At 43.9% G+C, this 21,216-nt stretch overlaps 1 protein-coding gene and 1 long non-coding RNA gene across 10 annotated transcripts in view; one reads left to right on the top strand and one right to left on the bottom strand.

Annotated features, from left to right (window-relative positions):
- LOC138766460 (uncharacterized) overlaps positions 1–245 on the bottom strand; it is a 109,875-nt gene extending 109,630 nt beyond the window's left edge. Inside the window, exon 1 of the long non-coding RNA XR_011358720.1 lies at positions 168–245. This is a non-coding gene — a long non-coding RNA (uncharacterized lncRNA). The remainder of the gene's footprint in view (positions 1–167) is intronic.
- Positions 1–12,251, top strand: part of CAMK2B (calcium/calmodulin dependent protein kinase II beta) — a 120,445-nt gene extending 108,194 nt beyond the window's left edge. For 4 of the 9 annotated variants that reach the window (XM_069944006.1, XM_069943997.1, XM_069944037.1 and 1 more), the window contains 7 exons: positions 3,064–3,112; positions 6,077–6,205; positions 7,421–7,540; positions 9,400–9,475; positions 10,273–10,367; positions 11,015–11,249; positions 11,830–12,251. In XM_069944006.1, coding sequence (XP_069800107.1) covers positions 3,064–3,112; positions 6,077–6,205; positions 7,421–7,540; positions 9,400–9,475; positions 10,273–10,367; positions 11,015–11,247 — 702 coding nt within the window. In that variant the 3' untranslated portion in view covers positions 11,248–11,249; positions 11,830–12,251. The remainder of the gene's footprint in view (positions 1–3,063; positions 3,113–6,076; positions 6,206–7,420; positions 7,541–9,399; positions 9,476–10,272; positions 10,368–11,014; positions 11,250–11,829) is intronic. The other 5 variants (XM_069944031.1, XM_069944021.1, XM_069944026.1 and 2 more) reach the window with 2 other exon arrangements.
- The last annotated feature ends 8,965 nt before the right edge of the window (positions 12,252–21,216 follow it).

Below are 21,216 nucleotides of genomic sequence, written 5' to 3'. Positions count from 1 at the left end.
TGCAGTACTGTCCGGGATGATCTTTGCAGAGGTCGGCCTTTCCGTGACACGGCCGGGTCACGGAACGGCCGGTCTCTTACGTAGTGTGAACATAGCCTAAGTCTACTCGATAACTAGAATAGCGTTACTGATATTTTTCTTATAAGATCGGACATGTTACAGCCAACCTTCTCTCCACTGGCATCTGCTTTTGGGGGATGAGTTCACAGGCCTTACATATTACATGGATGTCATTATATGGCTAGCGGAACACTTAGGGGGAGATTTATCAAACATGGTGTAAAGTGAAACTGGCTCAGTTGCCCCTAGCAACCAATCAGATTCCACCTTTCATTCCTCACAGACACTTTGGAAAATGAAAGGAGGAATCTGATTGGTTGCTAGGGGCAACTAAACCAATTGTACTTTGCACCATGTTTGATAAATCTCCCCCTTAGTGCTATCTTGCGACTAGATACTGGACTTCACCTTAGAAGTCACCTTACCAGGTTTCTAATTGTGGCTGCCAGTACTAACATACCCCCAAGACTTACAGAAGAGTAGACGAAAATGACCAGCAGGCCCTTGATGATACACACAAAAGAGAAAGATGGCAGCTAGGAATAAAAAGAAGATGATAAAAATAGAGAGGAACAGGCCCTAACTAAAAGCAGCAGCAAAAGAGGGCACATGTCGTAGGCTCAATCAATTTTGTGGCACATTTATTTTAAATGTTATCGGCCTTACATCCCGTTGAGAAAGGGCGATGTGTGGCTTATAACGATAATTTACATGGCCGCACAGAAGATTCAAACAGCAGACTTTGTTGACTGATCACTTGCCCTTTTACACGGGTCAATTATTGGTCATGAGCATTTCTAGGAACCATTATCTGCCCAATAATCAACCAAAGTAAAAGGGGCCCTTACTTTCCCTAAACTCCAAACTACACTCGGACAACAAAACCTCACTACCCTGGCAATATCCCTGTGATTGCCCTGGAATCTAAACTAACCATAGTTAGGGCAACATGAAGGCAATAAGACCAATGTGAAGGCACTAAGACCTATAGAAACACATCTTAAAGGAGAAGTCCGGCAAAAATTTTTGTTAAAGTAAACCTGAAATAAAGAAACTTTCAAGTAACGAACTAAAGACTGTAAATGGCAAATAAACATGTTGAGATTACAAAAACCAGAGTCATTCAAGGAACAGAAATGAGATTATAGAGCTGGATAGATAGAAGAAACACTCAAGGTCCCCATACACGTTATACTTTTGTCACCCGCACCCGCCGCTCACGGTAGGTTCGGCCTTTGGTATAAGGTGCATGGGGCTCTTCCAACTGACCACTAAAAAATGATGTAGGTGGAGATAGGGGTCGGGTGTGAGGGAAAATCACCATCTGACCCCTTTGCTCTGAGAGAGGTAAGCCACAGTCGGAGCTCTCGCTTGATCCTCCCCACAGAAAACACAGGAATGCTCGGCTGTGCCGAATGTTCCTGTGTAGGGGAGGGCCAAGGGCTGGACAGGAAAGATAACTGACAGCTACTAATTTTTGAAGGTGTATGGCCACCTTTAGACAGATTAAACATAACATAGACTATAATCCTCACAGAGTGCATAGGCCATGGATCTTTTAAAGGGTACCTGTAAATGAGCATATCTTCTGCCCACTCTTCAGTCAGTGTGGGGAGACATTCCACAATGGGCAGTATAGCTGCCGAGGCAACCATACTACGCCCGCAGTGAGCCCATTTCTAATTATTAGAACTTGGTGGGCAATCCAAACCCCCCAATATGGATTGTGCCTTTCCACGTCCAATAAGAAGAATGGAACGGAGTTCAAATTTACAGGCGTCCTGTAAAAGCAAACTAATGGATCTGAGCGCCACCAAGACCCGATCCACTGCTCTGTAACAGGCTGCAAGACTTCTGTATAGCAACTACATCAAATAGACTAACAAACAGGAGGTCACCAACACACACAGATGCAAACACCGTCCTAAACATTTTAGGCACATTATATATATTATATAATAATAATTTATATTATAAGTGTAAAATAAACTCATCAACCTTAGCTTAGAAATCTTCAAGCTACCAGCTAAAGGCAGGACACTCGGGAATGTGAGGAGCCCTTCATTTTTACTGCCTTGAAAAGTTGTCCATGATGTACAAAGGTTAAACTTTTACAAAGATACTGTTATTGCCATTTGATCTGTAGCTTTTTACAGTATAAATATGTTGATATGCTGCTGGTTTTTCTGGTTTATTTTCTGAATTCCATGAGTTTCTCTTGGTAGGTAGCTAAGAACATTGGAGTGAAACTGGATAAATAAGGATTTTTTATATCTATCATTATAATTCTCAATCACGCCTGGGTGATGCTTTCCCGCATATTAAAATAATGTATATTTGGCTTTTGTAATAGAGGTTTAAAGGGAAACTAAGAGCAGGTTGGAAGAATCTAGCCTGCCGTTATCTTCCCATAGGGCAGGAGGAGATGAGGAAAAAGGTTGTTTTCTTACCTTCATCCTCAGAGCCATTTTCCTGAACCCCTAAGTTTAACTAATATGTTAATTGGCTGCTTTGGTGCACTGGGGGAGGGACTAAAGCCTTTGGTGCACCGATCTGCCCACCTGCCTTCCAATCATGTATATTTATCTAGCGCTCTACAACGGTAAATGAATTGCAGAGCACCACCTGAATATTTATGAATAAGGGCGGGTGCACCGAGGGATGTATTCCCGCACCCAAGGCACTGAACAACTTAATTAATATATTAGTAAAACAAAAAATTGCAGGAAAACGGCACTAAGGATAAAGATAAGAAAGTAACCTTCTTTTTCAGCTTCTCCTGCCTTATGGGAACATAACAGCTGTTGGCTTCCCCTTAAGGACAAGAGGGTGTTTTGGGTACTTCTGAAGGGGATAAGTTGGTGTCTAATAATAAGAAGTGGTGATGACTATGTAACCATATGGTTTTCCTATCAGTGATGTCTTTAATTCTTGTGATTTTCTGTTGTTTTCACTCTCATATCTTTCCAAACGTTCCACCATCTTGTTTTCTCTCTTATGCAGGAGTCCTCGGACAGTACACACACCAACCCAGAGGATGAAGAAATGAAAGGTATGGTAGTTCTACCTATACATGGAATAATTTAAGCTCTAATTCCCCACCTGAAACTTCTGTAGTGGACTGACCATCTGGTTGATCAATGAGTCTATGTAAACCCTATGAACACCTCAGCCTTCTTTATGACAGTCATGTCATATGCCACAATACATAATGACCGTTTGAAACATAAGGTCCACATGGATTTACAAACACATATACACCTACACAGTACAGCTATCATGTAGCTTCTTTGCATTTATGCCATTTTGCTCTTGTATTGTTACCTGTTCCTTGTGCTCTCCCTGTACGGCGTTCATAATGTTCATGTATATTCATTCATTTATTCAATCAACCATTCTGTTTTATGAGGGCTACCATCTTGCCTGATTTATTTTTAACAGCACTTAGTGATATGCTTTACGGCAAACCATCTGGGCGTAAAACAACAATGGACAGGAGCTGTCCCATGACATGAATGAGAAACATTACTAAGCGTACCCTGGGGCCTTTAAATAGGGAGGGGGAGGCTGAGCTGTGAGCTTCATTTACTGGTGTCACTGTAATGTCGTTGCAAGGCTATGTTCACACAGCGTAAAAGTACGGGCGTTGTTGCAATCGGCAAAAACGGCCATACTTTGTACGAATAGCTTCTCTGCATGTTCTTCTACGGGATCCCGGCTGGAGCGTATACACATAGTATATCCTCCAGCCGTGATCCCAAGCGGCGCCACAAACAACTGACATGTTAGTTTTCTGCGGCTGCTATTCACTGAATAGCGGCCGTAGAAAACCATGTCAGTGCACACTATGGAGCGAGCAGCTGCGGCCGCTTGCTTCACAGTGAGCTATGGGAAGTTCTGATGCGGACGCGCGCCGATGCACCTGCATCAGAACTCTGCGGCCATAAAGATTATCTGGCCGGTACTACAGTACCGGCCGGGATAATCTTTGCAGTGACCGGCCGTTCACAGAGCCGGGTTACAGAACAGCCGTTACAATACGCCATGTGAACATGGCCTAATGCTGTAAAAATGACTTTACAGGAGCCTCTTTTATCATCACAGAACAGGAAGTCGCAGCTTGGTTTTAGGCCAAGTGGTGAGACTAAAATTGCTAGATTTCAGGATTATTTGAAAATAAAGATAGTAAAATTGAAAATCTTTAAAAATAAGTTTAACCTCGATTATTTAAACAATAAATAATTTTCTGATGACACATTCCATTTAAGTGGTCAATAACCTTTCAACAAACTTAACTTATGAGTTTATGAGTATACTAATAGTATGAGTAAATATGATTTCACCAAGGTAAACACTACCTAACACATACATAACGTGTTGAAAGTTCTAGAAAGTGTTATCTCTCCCCCCATGGCTGGATTCAGAGCTTACATTGCGCAGTACAGCTCTACAATCTCCCCGATGCTGCTGCAGTTTCTGAGGGTGTGCTATAGAGATATAAGGGAGCAGAGTGCACTCTTTTGTACATATCCAGTCTCTAGAGGCCCCCATACCTTTTATACTGACCCAGAGCCAGCGATAAGTTCATCCGTCATAATTATAAAGTGTATGGGAACCATAACTCCTATTAGGTCCTGTGGTATATTGCCATAAAGAATCATATTTCTTCTCATATAATATTATTGACCACTGTGATATTAAAACCCATCCAGGCATTTGGCTGTAACTGTACAATCATTTTTTCAGTGACTTCCCACAAATGGACGTACAGTTATGGCAAAGGATAACATGGGCACAGAAGCTGTGCCATCCACAGCTCGGCTGTAGCCGGGCACCCACCACAACTGCTGGGACCCGAGCCACAGATCTTGGCAATTTAACCCCATAGATGCTGTGGTCAGCACAATCGCAGCATCTTAAGGGGGACTAGAGGGAGAATTCTCTCTCTGATCACCATCAGGACTGTGTGAAGTGATCTGACAGTAGCTATGACAACTGGAGGCCTCCCTGAGGTCTCCAGTGTCAGAGCTACAGAAGCCAGTTAGACGCTGACCTAAGGGCCCTATTCCACCGGACGATTATCGTTCAGATTATCGTTAAATCGTTCGAATCTAAACGATAATCGTTTGGTTAAAATGCAGTGAACGATTAACGACCGAACAAGAAATCGTTCATCGCTTTATAAGACCTGGAGTTATTTTTATCGTTGCTTGTTCGCTAAACGTTCGCAAATCGTTCGGTCCTTTGCAGTAGATACGAACGCAATAGCGAAGAAATAGCAAAGAAAAAACGATGGCAAATACGATCAGAAGTAACGATTATCGTTCCATGGAAATGAGTGAACGTTTTCAGGTCTTTCGCAATAGCGGTCGTTTGAGATCGGTAATCGTTAACGATTATGCGAACGATAATCGTCCGGTGGAATAGGGCCCTAAGAAACATAACGATCAGCTGATAAAAAACTATAGGGTGTGCGGGGACTTACTACAAGTTTACTCACAGATGACAGCTGATCTATAGGGAGTTCCTTGTGATCGACTTATTGTCAACAGATCCTTCTAAGACTACGTGTACACGGAGCAAAAGTGGCGGAATTCCGCGGCAGAGAATGCCGCCAGTCTCCCTGTCATAATGACAGTCTATGGGAGGCTCATGCGCCTCCTCTCTCCATGCTGAAGAATGAACATCTTTCTTCAGCGCGGAGAGAGGAGGTGCGCAAGCCTCCCATAGACTGTCATCATGGCAGGGAGGCTGGTGGAATTCCACCACTTTTGCTTAGTGTGCACGCAGCCTTATGAGTAGGGATTGTTCAAAGTGGAGAACCCTTTTAACTTCCAAAAGTAAAAAAAACAAAACTGGTCATGGAAGTATTATTAAACTCTTTCCATTCCCTTTTTCATATCATTATTCAGCATTGTCTTCATTCATCGCTGCGTTCATTTCCTCTTCACTCCCCTATTGAATGTACTCATTCTCTGTTTGGCTTCAACTCCTCTTCTCTCCTGGTTCTCTCTAGTGCTGAAGTTCTCAGACATTTTAAGCTCAGTGAGGCGGGGCTCGGGGGCCCTGGAAGCTGAGGGACCCCAAGCAGCGGTCGCTCAGCAGCCCCTCTCCCCATCCTTCCCCCATTCACCTCTTGCACAGCGTAAGTAATAGGATGGGGGATACAGGAGAGTCTTACAGGCTATGCATGAAAAATAAATATTAACAGTGCAGAACTTGATGTTTCGATGCTGCTTTGGATCTTATTACAGTATTTTTTACAATGTTTTTGACTGTGTAATATATATAGAGACTTATATATAAGGCTATGGAATAATTCTACAATCATATCTGAATATTAGGCTGTATTCTTATCGATTGGCAGGGAGTTAAGTGTAGACTAATGGAAGCCTCCCTTGTGTTTCTGTCACTGTGATATATGTGGGGGCTTGGCACTGCCAATACTAACTTTCTGGGGGTGCGGGGGATGGAAACTGGCATTGTCCTTGCCTGTTTGTGATGAGATGTTGTTTGTGTTTCTTGTCACTCACATTGCTGCTGTGTCTCTGCTCTTTCTGTGTTGATATCTGTTTTCTTTTTTTCTTTTTGTTTGATTTGTTTTCCTACTGCTCCAATCCCTCTGAATCCTTCTGGCCTTTCTATCTGTATCTCTTCCTTCTCCTCCTGACTATTTGTCTCTTCAATCTCTCTTCTCATCTCTGCTCTTCTGCTCGTTTCTGGGCCCTTTTCCTCTATCTCACCGTTCTGTGCCAATGTCTCTTCATTCTTTGCATATTCTCTTTATGTATAATATTATCTTTGTCTTTTGTTTATTGTATGTCTAATCTCTCCACCTTGACCTCTGTCTTTCTACCTTTATCTCTACTTTTCTGTCTCTGCTATCCTCACTACATCTTCTGTCTCTGCTTCTCCTTTCCTGTCCCATTTCCATTTACCTTTGCTATTGCCTTTCTATCTCTTAATCCACATCTACTTCTGTCCCATCTATACTTTGTTTCATGACCTCTTCTTCTTTTTCTTCTGTTGTCTTTGCCTCATTTATTTCCTCTTTACAACCTACACTTCTATTTCTTGTGCTTCTTTATTACTATCACTTCTGTCTACATCTACTCAACTTCTCTGCCTCTGCCTTACTACTGTTGCTTGCCTTTGTCTCTGCTTCTCTGTTCTGTTACCTCTTCTTCCTTACTCTCTTGTCGTCTCTTGTCTTTGACTCTGTTTTGCTGCCTCGGCTTCTAACTTACCTTTCTACCTGTGTCTCTACTGCCTTGGGATCTGGCTCTTGTCCTTCTTCCTCTGTCTCATGTCTCGGTTTCTATCCCTTTCCCTGGTACCTGTCTCTTCGTCCCCCTCCCAGCTGCTAGATTTACAGATATATTTAACACAGTCAGACGAGGCTCAGAAGCAGAGGGAGTGCAGTATTCCAACACGCAGCATCGGCTTTCCCAGCCCCATCTAAACTCTCCGTTTGTACAGCGTAAGTAGAACTCGCGCATACAAACGCATCTCACATGGGCTCCCACCGCCTTCCAACTATGGACCTTCCTCTTATTCATTGACTTCCTTCTAAACATATCTTCTCCTCTTTTCCTATGATATCTTCTTTTAATAACCACTCTGGTTACCTTCGGATGCATGTCTACATCATTTCACCTACCAACCTACTACAAAGTCTTCTGTCATACTTACCAATGTTTACTGACCCCCTGGTTTATTCTGTTCTTACATGCTACTCTTCGTAAACCCTACTTTTCCATTTCTTCACTTCCTTTAGTTTTAATATGGTCCTTGTTATTGTCCTAGCATTACGACACATAAAGCACATCACCACCTTAACCTACGACCAAGGTCATTTTACAATCCTCTGCCTTTTCCTAGTCATCACAGCCTTCACCCTTCCTCCACATTCTTCTAACCAGAATGGTCGTCTTCTTCTCAATACAATTTTTTCTCTTCCTAATATGATTGCTAAGTGACCTCTGTCCTTTTCCATGTCTTGCAAGCCCTGTCTGAGCCACTTTCGACATGTTCAAGTCTCCTAATCACATATCTTCTCATTATGTCACTCTTCCTCTCCATTCTCCTGCTTCACCATGTTCTTTTCCCATATACATCTTATTTTTTTCATAACACATTGCTTATTTATTCCGATAGTTTAAGTATTTTTTTTCCATCTCCTTTCTTCCTCCCCATGATTTTTTAAATTTTATAAAATTATAATTTCCAGAAAAAATATCTTCCATCTCACATTCAATAGAATTTTCAATTTTTTAGTTTACTGTTTCTCAAAATGTTCCATTCAATGGGCCATTAAATGGGTTGTGTAATCAAATAAGGCATCTAAAATACCCTTTATACTTCTCCCGTCAGTATAGAGTGTATGGCATTCTTCCGACACTGACAGATGATGTCAATGGAGATAAGGGTCAGGCATGATGGAAAATCTAAAGAAGAAATAGTAGTCTCCAGCTCTTTTATAAAATATTAATGCTTTTTTTTTTGCTTGAAAAAAAGGCCGACATGTTTCGGGCAACTTGCCCTTAATCATGGCTCTGTCTGTTTAAATTAGCATGGCAGTCATATGTATCTGGAGTGATAGGCTCCACAAGAAAGGTGTATCATGTCATCAGATCCCCACGATATAGACCAGCAAGGTCTGTGCAGGAGGCGTCTTTGCTGGTCTATATCGTGGGGATCAGATTTATAATAGTGGCTCGGGCTGTTTAAAAATCTAGTCTAGTTTTAAGTCAAACATGTGCACCAAAAAATTGATACGCAAGCCGCAACTTTGAGCAAGGCTTAAAAGTCCATTGTATCAGTTTTACCTGTATTACCCCCTGTAAAAGGGTATTCCCATGTTATAAAGTGATGGTCTGTCATTAGGATACCTTATGGTTGTGGTGGTCAGACCTCTAGGAACCCTGCTGGCCCTAAGAATGAAGTGGCAGCACCATTGAATTAGCACTGCACCCCTACTGCTGTTCTCCCTGTACAATGGTCCTCCTGGATAGGAAGGGAGCTATAGCAAAGCCCCAGTCATTTGGTTAATTTTTTCACCTACGAAATACAATCTTGTCAGTATGGGCCCAAAAATATTTTTACATTTTCTTTGGCTTTCCAGTAACCACAGCTGCGTTCTATCTGCTAAACAGCAGAGCATTTTGTGTTTTTAGTGCATTTTGCTTGATTTCTCCCTTTAATAATCCACCATTGTTCCCTTTATCCACCACCATCTTCATCTTGGCATCTTTCCAGTCTTTCTGCTGACCATGTTTGTGTTCCTTCTCCGCTTCTCTCGCTCTATCTCTCCATTTAATGGCTATTTTGTTTTTCCAGCTCGAAAACAGGAGATCATTAAGATAACAGAGCAGCTGATTGAGGCGGTGAATAATGGAGACTTCGAGGCCTATGCGTGAGTTATTCATGACAGCATGCACAGTTTGCGGAATAGCAGTGGGGGAAAGGGAGGTTGCTGAAAGGCTTACTGAGTATGCATATTTTTAGTGGCTTGAACAAGGTAAAATTAATTTGGGGAAAAAAGATCAAAATACATGATCCACAAAAAAGTAGGGGGGGGGGGGAAGGGGGAAAAACATTTACCTGGAAAAACAGGTTAAAAGCTTAAAAGGGGATTCCAACAGAAACAAAAATCATATAAATATAAGTTTTTTTTACAGGGAACAGTAAAGGGCAACATAGCCCCGCCAATGCCAGCAATGCTATGTTGTGAACTGCTGGGCTGCTAAAGCCCTGATGCCAGCCCAGTTAGGGCCCTATTACACAAAAAGATTATCATGCTGAAAATCATTATATTGTTCGAATTTAGGCCTATAATCTTACATTTATGACTCTGTCTAGTTTAAGTGAATGTACCCTTAGGAGTAATGGAAAAAAAATTTCACTACATTACCGGCGCGGTGTACCCGGTGGCACAGTCCTTATTTCAAAACGCTGCCTGGGGAGGGGATATCATTTTACTGGGGGCGCTGGGCCTGTCTCAAGAGCATAGAGCAGGCTGGTGCACAAGAACAAAACGGCGCTTAGCGTGGAAATTGGGCGGCGGTTTGAAGAAAGGACCGTGTCACTGGGATCCCTGTGCCAACACCGACAAGTTAGTGGGGAAAAAAAAGTACATTCGCTTTAATATAGTGGTATAATGCCTATGGTTTGTACCACAATGAGATCTCACACTTTAACTTTTATTTTCAGGAAGATTTGCGATCCAGGATTGACCACATTTGAGCCAGAAGCTCTGGGTAACCTTGTGGAAGGAATAGATTTTCACCGATTTTACTTTGAGAATTGTAAGACGTGAAACATTACAATAATTTGATATTCTATTTTATATATTAAAAAAAAATTATTTGTCGGATCTCTCCCACTTTTAGCAATTCTTTTTTGTTACTACCAAAGTCTACCAAAGATAAGCAGAATTTCAAGTGTTCCATTCCTCTGCAGCACCCCAACAGGGGAGATGGAGTATTACACGGTGCCCAATAAAATCAATGATCTGTCTTTTGTAATGCATGGGCAGGTGTCCCCAAAGTGACTCTTTATATAGCTTTTATATTCTGGCTAATATTTAGGTATCCTAAATGAGCAAATAAGATCTATATGGTGCTTTGGATGCTGTATGTTGGCAATAGAAGAACTCTGTATTACGGCATTCAGTGGAGAACGGCCCTGATTTTTTTCGCTGGATAAAAATTCTTAATGCTACCATATGAAGTTGTAGACCTATGGTGGTACAGCAGGGCTCTATATACCACTTTCTATAACAAAATGGGGCATCATAGGCTCTGCACATACTCCAGCATATTCTATGTTTATGATCTATCAGTTTATTCTTCATGTCAGCTTCTTAAATTATGTCATGCCATGCCCATGAAATACAGTATATTACAATACATTATATGATATTTTTTTTGTCCTTTGTCTTTGCTTTTTTTAGTGCTTTCCAAGAATAACAAACCAATCCATACGACCATCTTAAATCCTCATGTTCACGTGGTAGGAGAGGATGCTGCTTGTATCGCCTACATACGCCTGACACAATACATCGATACACAGGGTCGACCTCGTACCAGCCAATCCGAAGAGACCCGTGTTTGGCATCGCCGTGATGGAAAGTGGCAGAATGTCCACTTCCACTGCTCAGGGGCCCCCGTGGCACCCCTCCAGTGACAGTAAGATTCTGCATTACCTGGTTTGGTGCATAATAAAAACTTACATAGTGCCAGATCTGATCTACAATGGAAGTCCTGTTTCATCCTATTCTGTCTTTTTATCGGAAGAAATGTGCTTAATGTGCTCTTTTTTTTAGATGGAGTCTAAACCGAGCCATACAGTATATACTTAGTAAAACAAATGCCCTCCAATGCCCTGAGACACTGCCAGTTTACAAACTACTGCTGGGTGGCTGGCATGCTTACTGCCCATAAAAGAACAATTATTTCATCTCTGCAGGAGAAGCCTTTGCACTTCCCTGCATAATATATGGTGGAAGAATTCATTCCCTACGTGTAATAATTCACTGCTTCCACAGTTTGGGTGAAATCTATATAATTTTTGTGGAATATAAAAGGTATAACCACCATCCAATGAAGGTAACAAAGTGGCAAAGCACCAGAAGTCTAGGCAACACGGCAGTCTTCAGCTTAGTAATACAAGTGTTATATGTCTATAATTATTATTGTGTTTTCTCCCGCCATGTTTTTCCAGTTTCTTTCATTCCATCCACTAACATTTTCTCTTTTTTCCCTATAGCCTCCAGTAATGCTCTCCTGGCTTCACCAGAAAAGAGGAAGTGCCAGAGACTTTTGGCTCCGCCGCTCAGAGAGTTCCAGCGGCGAGGAAAAGCACGTGACCGCATGCTTGTGCCGTTCCCTCTCATCCCTCCTCCCCCTCAACCCCTCCAAATCCAGACTTCTTCTATTCTTGTGGCCCTCAATCCCCCCCATGTGCACACGTATCCCAGACATCCACTGCCTGGACTCATGAAGTGTTTGCAAGAGGACGAGACAAGGTCGTAGGACTAAGCCTCCTGTGTATGTTTCCTTTTTGACCTTTAAGCATTTTTACCCCTTCCAAGCTGGGGAAGAGGGCAGCTGTATGACCCCCCTACTATTGTATGGGGTATAAGTGCATCCATTGACTTGTTACTGAGAAATATTTGATCTTCAGCTCTCTTCCCTCTGTCTTTTTGGCTTTATTTGGGGGGCTGTGGAGGGGTGGAGGGATTGTCTGAAATCTTGAGGGGCTGGGGGGAGAGAACTGTGACCTTCCTGTGGAGCCGTTCCTTCCCGTGTGTTTGCGCGTCCAACGTGAAATGAGTCGTCCAAACAGAACAAAGAGAAAACAAAAAAAATTATATAAAAAACAAACAAAAAGTTAAAAACAAAAAGAAAAAAAAGTTTTTCTTTTTTTTTTTTTTTGTTTTTTTTTTTAAATCCATTTCCGCAAAGCAGTTCTCCCAGGGGCCCCCACTGCCACCCCTTTATGTTGTTTTATTTTGCTTTAGGAATGCAAAAAAATTAAAATAATATATATATATTAAATGACAAACAATATATATATATATAAATATTTAACTTATGATCCAGCTCCAACAACCCCACGACCTGTAAATAATGGTTTTATCCATTGTCTGCAGTGGGAGAGCCAGTCCCGAAGCATGGCCGGCGCATTTTATGGCGTGTGCTTATTGTCTGTCAGTTCTCAGTGAGTGCCATTCTCCTCTGACATGTGGGGTCAGCACACTGGATCCATGATGTCACCTTTTAATACTGAGAAACATATACATATATATAGCAGGGATTCCAAAGTATACCTTATATATATTTCCTTTAAAGTAGCCTGGGTTTCATTCTTCGACCCACAAGGAGATATTTTAGTGAATTCTAGTTTAGTCTTTTTTTTTTTTTTTGTAGGGTATGGCATTTTTGCAGAAGGTTTAGGTTTTATAGGATTTCCTGTGTTTGCAGGGTGGGAAAGCATAACCCAAGGGTAATTTGGGTTAGTAATGAATCTTCCAGAATGCACAGGTTGCCCTTAAAGTGGACCAGCCACCGACTGCATGGAGTCAGCCATTGCGAACCTTACATTACTGCCTATCAGAGGTATTACTGAGTCGGGAGGTATATCATCCCTCACGCCTCGGTGGTGTCACTACTTAAAGGGCATGGATATATGGATTTCTGAATCAACAAAAAAAATGGCTGCTTCTAGTACGTGAGTCCGCTTTAAATGTGCTGGAAAGAAGCAGCAACCAAATCTTCAGGGATCGATGGAAGCAGAAATGCAATTATCTCAAATGTGCCTGATCTAGATTGGTGGGACAGAGTCTTCTGCGGAACCCCAACAGACTAAGATGGGGTGCATGTAGCACTCCTACCCCTATTGCCAATTAACTCACGTTTACAGGGTTCAGAGCAGTGACCCCAAGGGAGAGGAGAGGCGAATCTCCGGCCTGACTTGTTTTCATTTGTTGCTGTTTAATTTTCTGCATGCCCTTTAAACAGAAATCCTATAAATACATATATATATACATAAATCTATATATAAGAGAAACAAGAGGACAGCTTGTTTGTTTTATGAATGCCAGTGGGGTTCTTTTGCTGCTGTCTTCCTTTAAATTTCTGTTTTCTCGTCTCTTTCTCACTCTTTTTTTCTGAGCCTTGTAAGTGTCAAAATAAGAGGATAAAGACTTAACAGAAAAAAAAAAATCTTCCTCTTGATTTGTTTCAGAATATTGCAAATTAAAAAGAAAACTGTAGAACGTGTGACTTCTTTTTCCTTTTGTTGTCCCATGGATCCAGTATATCTAGTATATAACTAGACCACTGCTTCCCATCCCAACTACAGGACTCTGATGGAGTAAGGCTCTATTCACACTGCAATCAGAGGGAGCCTCCATCCTCAGAAATGTCACAGACAGACCCCATGATATTTTAATGGCGTCTTTTTAAGCATATGGCACTGTCATGGTTTTCTAAGCTTCTAATCAGTGGCCCCCAACCAATGGCTCAGGTCCTGTGTGTGGCTTTCACCCCTGACCCCCTATTTGTGTTGGGAAAGGAAGAATCTGAAGTACTAAGTATGTCAAAGCAATACTAAAGCTTGCCCATAGGGTCACAAGTCACATGGTTCAGCTACTTTTCTTTAAACGGTCACCGTAATTTTAGCAGGCTCTGCATGAAGTCAATATAAGAATCTTTGTAATATATCTTATCAGAGAAAAATGCTTTTTTTATCCTGTTATAAAGCTTTTTTCTCCTCTCCCTTTCACTCCCAAACTGAACTTAAATTCACTAAAAAAACAAGTCAATTCAGTCTTGTATTTACAAGATGCACTAGCAGCTCACTGAGAAATCAGGTTACATCTATAGGAGATTTATGAAAGGGTGTTAAATAGATACTTGTGTAAACTGCCCACAGCAACCAATCACAGCTTAGCTTTTAGCTCTGGTAAAATGGAATCTGAGCTGTGATTGGTTGCTGTGGTCAGTTTACACCAGTGTATATTTTACACCCTTTGAAAAAACCTGAGCCCTAGTGTTGAGAGGACTTACCAAACTGTTCAGGTTAGCTAACATTTTCTGAACCCGAACACTCAGAATTTGACTCCTGGCAGCTGGAGAAGTTGAATGCTCACTAAGGAGTCCTGGAAACTTGGATACAGCCATAGGTCATAGCCATTTCCTGGAAGCCAAACGTTGCTTAACCTAAACAGTTCGTCAAGTTCGCTCAACACTAGAGGTTAAATCCTCTAGTTACAGGTCTATAGAGAGGGGTGTGTTAAGGAGGAAGATGGTGGGGGAGTTCAGAGAGGAGAAACACAGAGAATGCAAAAACAAAAAATAGGAGCTTACTGTATTAGATTTCACAAAGGTCTTGATATACAACTTTTTTTTACTACTTCTTTATAATGTCCTCCATGCTGCTGCTGCTCCTTAGGGTGTACAGCAGGGGTGGGGAACCTCCGGCCCGCGGGCCGCATCCGGCCCCTGAGACCTCCCGATGCGGCCCGCGGCCCGCAGCTCCCCTGTGATGCTCGCCGCTCTGCTGGGGAAGAAGCCGGCATACACCGCATCCTCCGGTGTCTGTGACAGCTGGCGGACACCGGAGGATGCTGTCTGTGCCGGCTTCTTCCCCAGCAGAGCGGCGCGTGTCTTTAGTCTCTTGCGGGCCGCGCGCGATGACGTCATTTCATTGCGCGCCGCCTGCAGGAGAAGACCGGCACAGAGGACCTGGGAGAGAAGAGGACCTGGACTGCGTGGGAGCGGAGGAAAGGTGAGTGGGATGTTTATTTTTTTATTTGGGGGTTAACTAGGATCCCAGGGACATGATTGATGGGGGGGGGGGGGGGACAACTAGGCTACCAGGGACATGACTGATGGGGGGGACAACTAGGCTACCAGGGACATGACTGATGGGGGGGGGGGACAACTAGGCTACCAGGGACATGACTGATGGGGGGGACAACTAGGCTACCAGGGACATGACTGATGGGGGGGACAACTAGGCTACCAGAGAAATGACTGATGGGGGGGGGGACAACTAGGCTACCAGGGACATGACTGATGGGGGGGGGGGGGGACAACTAGGCTACCAGGGACATGACTGATGGGGGGGAGGACAACTAGGCTACCAGGGACATGACTGATGGGGGGGGACAACTAGGCTACCAGGGACATGACTGATGGGGGGGGGACAACTAGGCTACCAGGGACATGCCTGATGGGGGTTAACTAGGCTACCAGGGACATGCCTGATGGGGGTTAACTAGGCTACCAGGGACATGCCTGATGGGGGGGGGAATAACTAGGCTACCAGGGACATGCCTGATGGGGGGGGGGGAAAAACTAGGCTACCAGGGACATGCCTGATGGGGGGGGGGACAACTAGGCCACCAGGGACATGACTGATGGGGGGGGGGACAACTAGGCTACCAGGGACATGACTGATGGGGGGGACAACTAGGCTACCAGGGACATGACTGATGGGGGGGACAACTAGGCTACCAGAGAAATGACTGATGGGGGGGGGACAACTAGGCTACCAGGGACATGACTGATGGGGGGGGACAACTAGGCTACCAGGGACATGACTGATGGGGGGATAACTAGGCCACCAGGGACATGACTGATGGGGGGGGGGGACAACTAGGCTACCAGGGACATGACTGATGGGGGGGGACAACTAGGCTACCAGGGACATGACTGATGGGGGGGGGCAACTAGGCTACCAGGGACATGACTGATGGGGGGGACAACTAGGCTACCAGGGACATGACTGATGGGGGGGGGAATAACTAGGCTACCAGGGACATGCCTGATGGGGGGCAATAACTAGGCTACCAGAGACATGACTGATGGGGGGGGACAACTAGGCTACCAGGGACATGACTGATGGGGGGGACAACTAGGCTACCAGGGACATGACTGATGGGGGGGGGAATAACTAGGCTACCAGGGACATGCCTGATGGGGGGCAATAACTAGGCTACCAGAGACATAACTGATGGGGGGGGACAACTAGGCTACCAGAGACATGACTGATGGGGGGGACAACTAGGCTACCAGAGACATGACTGATGGGGGGGGGACAACTAGGCTACCAGAGACATGACTGATGGGGGGGGGGAATAACTAGGCTACCAGAGACATGACTGATGGGGGGGGGGAATAACTAGGCTACCAGGGACATGCCTGATGGGGAGGAATAACTAGGCTACCAGAGACATGACTGATGGGGGGGGATAACTAGGCTACCAGGGACATAACGGATGGGGGGGGGGGACAACTAGGCTACCAGGGACATGCCTGATGGGGGTTAACTAGGCTACCAGGGACATGCCTGATGGGGGTTAACTAGGCTACCAGGGACATGCCTGATGGGGGGGGGGAATAACTAGGCTACCAGGGACATGCCTGATGGGGGGGGGGGAATAACTAGGCTACCAGGGACATGCCTGATGGGGGGGGGGGGACAACTAGGCCACCAGGGACATGACTGATGGGGGGGGGGGGACAACTAGGCTACCAGGGACATGACTGATGGGGGGATAACTAGGCCACCAGGGACATGACTGATGGGGGGGGGGGGACAACTAGGCTACCAGGGACATGACTGATGGGGGGGGACAACTAGGCTACCAGGGACATGACTGATGGGGGGGACAACTAGGCTACCAGAGACATGACTGATGGGGGGGGAATAACTAGGCTACCAGGGACATGCCTGATGGGGGTTAACTAGGCTACCAGGGACATGACTTGGGGGTTAACTAGACTACAAGGGGCATCACTGGGGGTTAACTACAATAGCAGGGGCACTAGGGGAACAATACTATGCCTTGTCCTGGGTGCTGCAAACCCCCGCTACTAATTGCCGCGCATGGTATGCGGCCCTCGAATGATTTTATTAATGCCCGACCGGCCCTCGACATGGAAAAGGTTCCCCACCCCTGGTGTACAGTAAAGACAGAGACATGGCATCCCTCCTTGTGTGCGTAGTGTATAATAGGCTTCACTCACTAGTTCATGCAGAACTGAAAATTATAGATGGGTTCAGATAATGACAAGAAATAGTGCAGCTCCTCATGTACACACAAGACAACTTGGCTTGCAATGTTACTAAAATGACAGGACAGGCCCACTTCAGGATATTTGTACAGAATTATTATTTCCACAGAATATGAGCAAGAAACGGTCTGGAAAATCCACAAGTGAAATCAGCACAGTATTGTGTTCTATTTGGATCATGTAGTTGAAAATAAAAAATAAAAAAATAAAAAAAATGCTGAAGTAAAGTAAGTAAAACAAAGTTGAAGGATCCAAAGACCTTCACTATACAATTCCTGCACAAGATGTGCAGAAGAGGACGCCTTCAATGCTGTCGCTGTCTCCGATAAGTTGTTTAGGTCTAATGATGAGTGACACAGCCCACCGATCAGTTGGTGCCATTGCCAATATGCCCCTTCTGGTGTGGACGCTACCACACTCCTACAGGCCAATACAACTATTACCAAGCCATTTAAAGTATTATAACCCTAAGGCTCGCCACCTGCTGTTTTTTGTAACATTGTGCTAGGGAGGATACTTGTTATTGGGTATAAGGAAGTGGCTAATACAGCAAGCATGTTATAACCATGTCATGGTACAATGTGAATAAGGCCAAACAATGAACTCAGTTTGGTCCTGTGTTTACAAGATGCACTAGCAGTTCACTGAGAGATCAAGTTAAATCCTGCCAAGACAGGTCTATGGGGATCCAGGGCTCTTCCATCACACAAGAAGACATCAATATTATATACGACTCCTATTACTGAGCTGGGGGCCAGAAGATTCATGCTACATGTGCCCATGGTGGTGGTATCAGAATGTTCTTCTCCTCCCTTGGTTCGGCATGATATAAATCCGATGGATTCAATACGCTGCTGCTGTACAATTCCGCACCTTCTACAGTGTTCTCAATTGTGCAATGAAAAAATGATTGGTGAAAATGTAAAACCATTGTACCCCCTCCCACAGTAGTGCCCTATGCACCTGCCTATCCTGCCTCTGAGCCCTAGTGCCGACTTTGTGTCCCCATCATGTCACCTTCCTAGCAAATCACTTGAAGATTATTCCTTCTCCTACAAAAAGATTATAGACAAGGTGATAAAGGCAGAAAATAGCTGACATATAAACCTAGTAAGCTACACAACAAATACATCATGAATATTCCAGTGTGTTTCTGAATGACACATAAAAGTCGTAAACAAAAGGATGTGTCCGTGATCAGGTGAACGTCCTGTAAGTACCTCGTAAGATTTCATACTTTCCTTTCCTGTTTTTTGTTCCAGCTTTGAGATATTTCATTCATAGCTGATCCGGAAATCCATCCGGTCGTCCTTGGACACAGACAAAGCTTCATTCATTCCATTCTGCTGTCAGACCTGATCTCGGTCTGTGTCACCATCTTCTACAATGCGCTGCTCATTGTTATCAAGAAGCCATCAGAATTCTGAATGCAGTTTTATATCTTTATAGATAGGGAAATGTCATGCACCAGCAAAGATAAAGCAAAGTACAGTGAAACCTTGGATTACGAGCATAAATCGTCCTAGAAATGTGCTTGTAATCCAAATCACTGGTATAGCAAAGCACATTTCCCAATAAGAAATTGCTGAAATACAGACGATTCGTTTCACAACCCTATAATAATTGTAAGGTGTTCTGTATCAATAAAGAGCATTGTATCAGTAAAGAAGGGGTTAATCAGTTAACTATCCCTCCACACACACACTTCCCCAGGTGGCTGCAGACATGCTGGTGCTAGTAGCTGGTTGGTACTAGTGCTGGCTGCCTGGAGCAGCTATCAGTGAAGGGGTTAATTCAGGGGGTCAGAGGCAGGGGCGTAGCTAGGGGTTCAGCCTAGGGGGGGCGAGGGAGTCTCAGTGGGCCCCCAACCAATTATGTTATCTATAGGGAACCTCTGTAGATGACAATGCTTTCCGAATAACAAAGGGTATTTTCTACTTCATTATTCATAGTGAACAGGGACTGAGAACAGTGGAAAAGACTTTCTACATTTCACATATATAACTATGTAAAAATTACAGGGGTTATCCAGCATTGAAAAACATAGCTGCCTTTTTCCAGAAACAGCGCTACTCTCCTCTAAAGCTTGGATGTGGTAGTGCAGCTCAGTTCCACTAAAAGAGAATGGAACCAAGATGTAATACCACAAACAACATAGAGGAAGCTATGGCGCTGTTTCTGTTTTCTAATTAGCCATCCATCCGTTCTTCTATCTCTTTATCTCATATCTATCTGTCTAATATCTATTGGGCAGCATGAGGACTACACCATAGCTGATGGCCAGTGACACCTGAAGGCTATACCCGCAGTACCAATAGAGTAAATGTATAGTACAAATGCTGGGCAATAACAATTAATAGTCCCATGCAGTCTAAGGCACCTATACTAAATAACCGACATACAAAAAAGCCAGACTACTGCAACATAACTAAATGGAATAATGACTTTACTAATTCATAAAAACAATACATGACAATACATTAAATATATAGGAGAAATCAGCCATGATAGTAATGGTGTACAGGGTATATGAGAGCAGACAATTTATGCCTCCATGTAGTATTTAGACCCAATTTTAGCCCTCATATAGTTCGCAGGGTTCCTCTATGCTCTCATATAGTAAAAAGGCCACTATCTATACCCTAACTTAGTAGATTATCCTCCCTTGTTCCTCCATAGATAGACCCTCCCTGTGCACCCCCATATAGTAATCAGGCCCCTCTGTACCTTCATATTGAAGTTCAGCTTCTCTGTGCACCCATATAGCAGTTAGGCCTTCTGTGCCCCAATATAGTTATTATTTCCCTCTGTTTCCATGTAGTAGTTAGAGCCCTCTGTGCCCTCATATAGAAGTTATACTCCCCTCTGTGCATCTATCTAGTATTTAGACCTCTCTGTACAAGCAATCCCCCCCACTCCCCCCAAAAAAGGTAGTATCCTTCATGTAGGCATTCCCTCCAGCACCATCTCATGTAGTTAATCCCCCTGGTATGTATTCTCCATGCAGCCACCCCCTTCCACAGCAGTAATCTCCCTGGTAATCCTCCTGGTTGTTAGACACCCCCATCACTGTGAGTAGACTGCACCTCCAGATTAGTTACCCCCTTTTCAGTTAGCCAGCACATTCCATCCCCCATAGATGACATCCTTCCCAGGAGTTAGCCCCACCCACCCCGATAGGTCTCCTCCTTTATAACTAAGGGGAAAAAAGCCATACTTACCTGCTGTGCGGTTGCAGTACTTTAGTCTTCTGATGTCAATTCCCCCCTGCTCTGTGAGCACACGAGTGACATCACCCATGTCCCTTAGCTCTAAGGGAGGGAACAGCCTCTTGTGGTCACAACATTTATTGGCAGGGTGGAGAGCCAATGCTCTCCTCACCTTGTCAATCAGCCTGCTGCATTCAACTGTATGTTCTCCTATCATACAAGCACATACAGCTAAATGGTCAGAAACAACATTTGGTAGCCATTTGGGCCCCCCAGGAACACTGGTTGCTGGCCAGGGCTATCTACAGCCAATAGACATTTGTTAAGTCTGTCTGCAAAAGCAATAGCTTTTGCAGACA

Source organism: Dendropsophus ebraccatus, chromosome 1 (assembly GCF_027789765.1).
Source record: "Dendropsophus ebraccatus isolate aDenEbr1 chromosome 1, aDenEbr1.pat, whole genome shotgun sequence".
Classification (NCBI taxonomy): Eukaryota; Metazoa; Chordata; class Amphibia; order Anura; family Hylidae; genus Dendropsophus; species Dendropsophus ebraccatus.
The sequence above is the reverse complement of the archived record's forward strand: the minus strand, read 5'-3'. Positions and strand labels throughout refer to the sequence as shown.